At 48.5% G+C, this 6,567-nt stretch overlaps 1 protein-coding gene across 1 annotated transcript; it reads left to right on the top strand.

Annotated features, from left to right (window-relative positions):
* On the top strand, positions 1 to 4,183 carry LOC103632604 (L-type lectin-domain containing receptor kinase IX.1). The gene is made up of 2 exons (XM_008654360.4): positions 1 to 1,601; positions 3,191 to 4,183. The coding sequence occupies exons 1-2, from the start codon at positions 181 to 183 to the stop codon at positions 3,924 to 3,926; spliced, it is 2,157 nt and encodes a 718-aa protein (XP_008652582.1). The 5' UTR covers positions 1 to 180; the 3' UTR covers positions 3,927 to 4,183.
* The last annotated feature ends 2,384 nt before the right edge of the window (positions 4,184 to 6,567 follow it).

Genomic DNA, 6,567 nt, shown 5'->3' with positions numbered 1-6,567 from the left:
TGCTGCGTCGGTATCTCCTAGGGAGGCACCTGCAGACCAGGTCAGCATGCGGACTGATGGTCTGCCCTCTGCCGTGCCCGTGCTGCGAAGATACGGATAATCTCTGAGTGTCCCTGTTCAATTATTCTCCGACCAAACCTAGCAGCTCTCCCTAGTAGTAGTACCTAACAAGCTGCAACAATGGCGGTAATGAGCTCTGGCGGCCTTCTACCCACGCTGTGCTGCCTCTGCTACGTGCTGTCCTCCGTCCACGTTCCCCTCGCCGCCTCGCTCTCTTTCCATTTCAACTTCTCAGACCCCGATTCCACCTGCACCGCCCAGAACGCGGAGCTGGCCTGCTCCAGCGACGCCTACTTCCACAGCACCGAGGACGCGATCGAGCTGACCAAGAACGGCATGGACAACCACAACAACAAAAGCGTCGGGCGGCTGGTGTACACGCAGCCGATACCCCTCTGGAACGGCGCCACCGGCGAGCTCGCCAGCTTCACCACCTCCTTCACCTTCCGGATCAAGCGAGCACAACCGGGGTCCCCGAGCGGCGACGGGATGGCGTTCTTCCTCGCGCACCACCCCGGACGGGTGCCCCCCAGCAGCTTCGGCAGGAACCTGGGCCTCTTCAACGACAGCACCAACAGGAACGCCACGGGCGACGACCGCGCCGTGGCGGTCGAGTTCGACACGTTCGAGAACGACGAGTTGGAGGATGCGGATGGCAACCACGTCGGCATCGACGTCAACTCCATCGTCTCTACCGATTCCATCTCGCCCGACAAGAGCATCAAGTCCGGCGAGACCCTGGCAGCCGACGTCGCCTTCGACAACACAACGGAGACGCTGTCCGTCACCCTCTGGATGAGCGGGGCACCGTACCGTGTCAGCGCCAACGTCGACATGAGGAAAAGCTTGCCCCAGATGGTGGCCGTCGGCTTCGCTGCTTCCACCGGCAACAACGTGGAGATGCACCAGCTCCTGTCGTGGTCCTTCAACTCTACCCTGGCGTCGTCGAAGGATGGTGAGACCAGGCCACCTGCGCCCTCTCAGGCCATCGTCTCCAAAAACAAATCCAAGGCGCGTAGCAGCGCGATAGCAGTGTCTTCTGCAGCTGCGTTTGTGGTCGTGTGCGCTTTAACTGGGTTTCTTCTAAGGCGGAAACTGAGGATGTGGAAGACGTCCAAGGAAGCATCCGGCGCCGGCGAGCTCGACGACGACGAACACGACGGAGAGGAGGCTGAGTTTGAGAAGGGCGTCGGCCCAAAGAGGTATTCCTATCGCGAACTCGCGGCCGCGACGCGCAACTTCTCGGAAGAGACGAAGCTCGGGCGAGGCGGCTTCGGCCACGTCTACCAGGGCCGCCTCAACATTGACGGCCAGGACCGCCGCGTGGCCATAAAGAAGTTCTCGGAGTCGTCCATGCAGGGGAGGAAGGAGTTCGAGGCCGAGGTGAAGATCATCAGCCGGCTGAGGCACCGCAACCTCGTGCGGTTGATCGGTTGGTGCGACTGCTGCAAGGGGCTCCTCATCGTCTATGAGCTCGTGTCAGAGGGCAGCCTTGACAGGCACATATACAACGCTGCCAGGTGGCTTACCTGGCCTCAAAGGTATGATCAACTAAGAGCAAGTTTGATAATAAAGTCTATATATACAGAGTTTTATGGTGTTGCTATGTTAAAGCCTGCTCATTTAATAACCCTTCTAAAACAGCTTTAGCTCTGGCTTTTGCACAAAAACAATTTTTTTTGTTAGAGGTGAAGCTATTTCGCAAATCGTTTGGCAGAAACAACTTATCGTAAAGTCAAAGTCATTTCCATGTATTAAAGTGCCAGAGACAGCCAAAATGGCTCTAGCTTTTAAGTGTTTTTCGCAGTAAGCCGTTTTTTTTAAAAAAAAGAGGTGTTTGGTAGGACTCTGGCTTTTTAAAAAAGAGTCCTTCAAACTTGCTACATCCATTTCTCTCACAAAGTGTCTTAAAGTGTGCGAGTAGTCTACTCTTACCTGGCTACTAGTTAGGAGCTCACTTTAATTTCTTCGTCTCTCCATTTATCTTTCTTTCACGTCACCATAAATCTGGCATATCATCTCTTACAACCCGCCTACATCACCTTATTATACTTGCTCTAATAGTGATATGCGTTAGAGATTGCTCAACATTCAATGCTCATATAGGGCATCTCTAGGGCCACATCAATTTATTATACTTGCTCTAATAGTGATATGCGCTCGGGATTGTTCAACATCCAATGCTCATATAGAGCACCTCTAGACTATTTCTAACCCATTATTTTTTATCACGATATCCAAAATTGACACATAATATGTTACTATAGAAAATATAGTTGTTCTAATATATACTATATATCATGTGTTGTTTTATAGTTTGCACAAGACAATTAAATGCTAGATGTGTACATAAGTATAAACTATATGCTACTTAGATGGTTTAGGTTTCAATATGTATGATCTCGTGCATGAATCCTTCAAGATACTGATTTATTATCTTTTCTTTTTACTCACATGCCACATTAATTTTTTTATCTACATGACAGGCCTAATTGCTATCTCTAAGCTTGGGTACTAGACGCTACGTGTCGAGAAAAGTTAGAGCCAAACCATTTTATCATATTGGCACATCTTTTCGGGTCCCAATACACGAGACACATTCTCTTTGACCATAACATCAGATTTTTAATCGATATTATACCATTGAGATTAAATATTTTACTTTTTAGTCTCGATTATATAACTCGATAAAAAAGGATTTATTATCTAGATGCATAAAAAAAAGCCTAGGGTCTGACCCATTCGTCAAGCGAATGCAATGCTATAATTCGAACCAAGACCTATGGTTTCACGTATTCTCTTCATACCAATCTGGTGTAGAGCTATTTACTTTTAGCTATTTATAACTAAGAAAAATATATTTGTGTTTTTTATTATAACTCAGAAAGAGACTTTAGATTGGTCGATGACATACACTACTGAAGTCTGACTTTTTGCCGAGTGCCAAATAGTTTGTCGATATTCTAAGTAGTGATAGGGTCCCTTCCCTTCAATTCCATAGACATAGCCGATGCTATTTTAGCGATAGATGCCACGCTTTTAGAGATAATAATTTGGCAATGCTACTGCTTTATGTGTAACAATTAATTTCTTTTTTTAATACATACATGCAACCCTCATGAATATACAGGTACAAGATCATCATCGGCCTGGGGTCGGCGTTGCGGTACCTGCACGCGGAGTGGGAGCAGTGCGTAGTGCACGGCGACATCAAGCCGAGCAACATCATGCTGGACTCCTCGCTGGACGCCAAGCTGGGCGACTTCGGCCTGGCGAGGCTGGTCGACCACGGCGTCAAGCCGGCCACGACCAAGGTGGTGCTGGGCACGGCGGGCTACATCGACCCGGAGCTCGTGAACACGCGCCGCCCGAGCGCCGTGTCGGACGTCTACAGCTTCGGCGTCGTCCTCCTGGAGCTCGTCACGGGCCGGCGCCCCGTGGAGGAGCCCGACGACAGCGACGAGCTGTTCGTGCTGATCAGGTGGGTGTGGCGCCTGTACGGCAGGAACGCCATCGCCGAGGCGGTGGACGAGAGGCTGAAGCTGGTAGGAAGGGAAGGCGATGGGGGCGGTGGCGAGGTGGAGGAGGAGGAGGAGCGCGGACAGATGGAACGCGCGCTGGTGGTGGGGCTGTGGTGCGCTCAACCCGACCGCGGCGACCGCCCGTCCATCGCGCACGCCATGCACGTCCTGCAGTCCGCGGACGTGAAGCTGCCGGTGCTGCGGCCGCACATGTACGCCAGCGCCGCCGACACGGTTCATAGTACCATTGCCATGGGAGGAGATGGTTACAGCGAGCTGTCTTTCGGGGTGACGTCCACTGATGGTAGCGACACGTCGACTACTAGCGAGAGGGAAAGCAAATGATCGAAACGGTATTCATGCCCAGCTCTATTAGCAGCGGCTATTTATGATCCATATACTGGCATAATGCAATCCTATACTCTCCTATGGGCAAGGCTACAAGTGGGGAGCTGTCATTCTTCGCATTACTGTAACTAAGAACTAATCAAGTGGTCAGTTGGTATTAATGTTGTTGCCAGCAGGTACCCAATTAACCTGCATGCCCAAATCCATATCTGTTACATCTGAGAAGGGTATGGATTTAACCATTCGCTTATGAGTACAGAGAGGGTATTAATTGCTTGAACCCATGGGTAACCTTTTGGATGATTCAGAGGCGGATGCCGTCACTGAGGTTCCAGCAGAAGCACTGCTTTTGGGTCCTGTTTGGACATGAATCTAGATGTATGTTTTTTTTGTTTTGTTTTTAGAATGATCCTTGTCCTTAGGTAATGTTTGGATTCCATGTTCTAAACCTTAGCATCGTGCTAAAGCTTAGCACAACTTTAGAAACTAAACTGCTATAGGGTGCTAAAGTTTGGCACTTTTGTTTGCATCTCCCAGTCCTAAAATTAGAGCTAGGCAAAAAAAATACCGTAACCCGAAATACTCGAAATCTAAAATACTCGAAGCCCAAATTCCGTTCGGGAATTTCGGATACAAACTTGCAAAATCCGAATTTATTTCGGATAATTTGGGTACCTGAATTACCCAAATTACCTGAACTTTCATGTGTCATGTACTCATGTCATTGTTAATTATTAATTTGTGCATCTATATTTATGTGTAAGTCTGTATGACTTATAATTGTAGATTGCCTGTGTTTTTTATATCCATGTATATCATTATTCAAATTGTATTTTTATACTAATATAATAGGGTGCATGTGTTTTTATCAAGTTAACATAGTAGTTCGGGTAGTTCGAGAATACCTGAATCCGAACCCTAAATTCCGGGTATTGTAAAACTCGTTGTAATTTCGGGTATCGGTTCTCAAAATCAAAAATTTCTAAAACCCGAATTCTGTTCAGGAATTTCGGATAGCAACTTGCAAAACCCGAATTTATTTCGGATAATTCAGGTATTAAAAGGTAAATGGGCCTAAAACATTTCCTATAATCGATTTTGGTGGTTGACGTCCATCACAAAACACGTGGACTAACTAGTTTGCCTAATTGTCATTTATCTCAGGGGCATAAAGTCCAACATAAACCAACAAAGAAAATAAGTTGGGGACTCAACAATGTTTGGAGCAAAGACAAGCATTGGTGCTGCTAGTGGCGCACCGGACATTGTCCGGTGCCCAAGCCGAGCACCCCACGAACTGGCCGCTCTCGGGGTTTTCCTAGAGTCGCTCCGCTATAATTCGTCGGACTGTCTGGTGTGCACCAGACATGTCCGGTGAGCCAACTGAGCAACGGTCAACTGCGCTCAACGGTCGACTGTGGTGCCAGATGAACAGTTAACATTGCGCAAGTCAGAAGTCAGGGCAGCGAAGTCAGAACGCACCGGACTGTCCGGTGCGACAAGAGGACAAAGGACTTCAATGGTCAACCGCCCCAAACCCCAACGGTCTGCTAACGTGGCAGGCATCGGACAATGAACGGTGTCATGTCCAGTGTACCACCGGACTGTCCGGTGTGCCATCGACAGCAACAGCTAGAATAGTAGTTAGGGCTATAAATACCCCCCAACCACCTCCATTCAAGCCATCCAAGTTTTCTGAACTCCACATTCAATACAAGAGCAAAGGCAAACACTCCAAAGACACAATCAAAGCATTCAATCCCCTCAAAGCTCCAAATTCAACTCAATTGCTTAGTGACTTGAGAGAGGATCATTTGTGTTTTGTTGCTCTTGTTGCTTGGATTGCTTTCTCCTTCTCATTTCTTCTAAGTGCTTTGTAAAGCTAGCAAGAGACACCTTAGTGTGTGGTGATCCTTGCGGGTCTTAGTGACCCAAGTGATTAAGGAGAAGCACTCGACTGGTATGTGTGATCGATTGAGAGAGGGAAAGGATTGGTGAAAGGGAAATAGGGTCAAACCTTTTCTTAAATGATTTTGGTGGCTGAAATGCCCAACACAAATAATTGGACTAACTAGTTTGCTCTACAGTATATGTTCTACAGGTGCCAAAGGGTCATCTACAACTATTCTAAATCGACTGTCCGGAATATCGTAGATTATTCTGGACAGGAGAAGCTTTTTGGAAAAACAGACTAAGCGTGGACTGTCCGGGCCCTTGCGGTGGACCGTCCGCAACACCAGAATGACCCTCGGACAGAACCAATGCAAAAACCCATGTCTACACTATGGACCGTCCGGAGGGAAAGCAAGGACCGTCCGAGTACACGCGCGGACCGTCCGGCCTCAGGGGCGGACCGTCCGGTAGGTGAGGAACCGAAAAACCCAAAGGTGATGGGTTCGGTAAAATGAATTATAGCGTCCTCGCGGACCATCCGGGGTGCACGACTGGACCATTCGCGACTGCCTTTATCTGACATCTGACGACGCATTTAATGCATTATAGCCGTTGATATAGCCGTTACCACTGACCGTTGCGATTTCAGCCGTTGATGTACAGGGGCGGACCGTCCGCGGTCGGTAGAATTGGAGCAACGACTAGGAAGTAGTTGGTGGCTATAAATACAACCCCAACCACCTCC

The sequence above is a fragment of the Zea mays genome, chromosome 7, assembly GCF_902167145.1.
Source record: "Zea mays cultivar B73 chromosome 7, Zm-B73-REFERENCE-NAM-5.0, whole genome shotgun sequence".
Lineage (NCBI taxonomy): Eukaryota > Viridiplantae > Streptophyta > Magnoliopsida > Poales > Poaceae > Zea > Zea mays.
The sequence above is the reverse complement of the archived record's forward strand: the minus strand, read 5'-3'. Positions and strand labels throughout refer to the sequence as shown.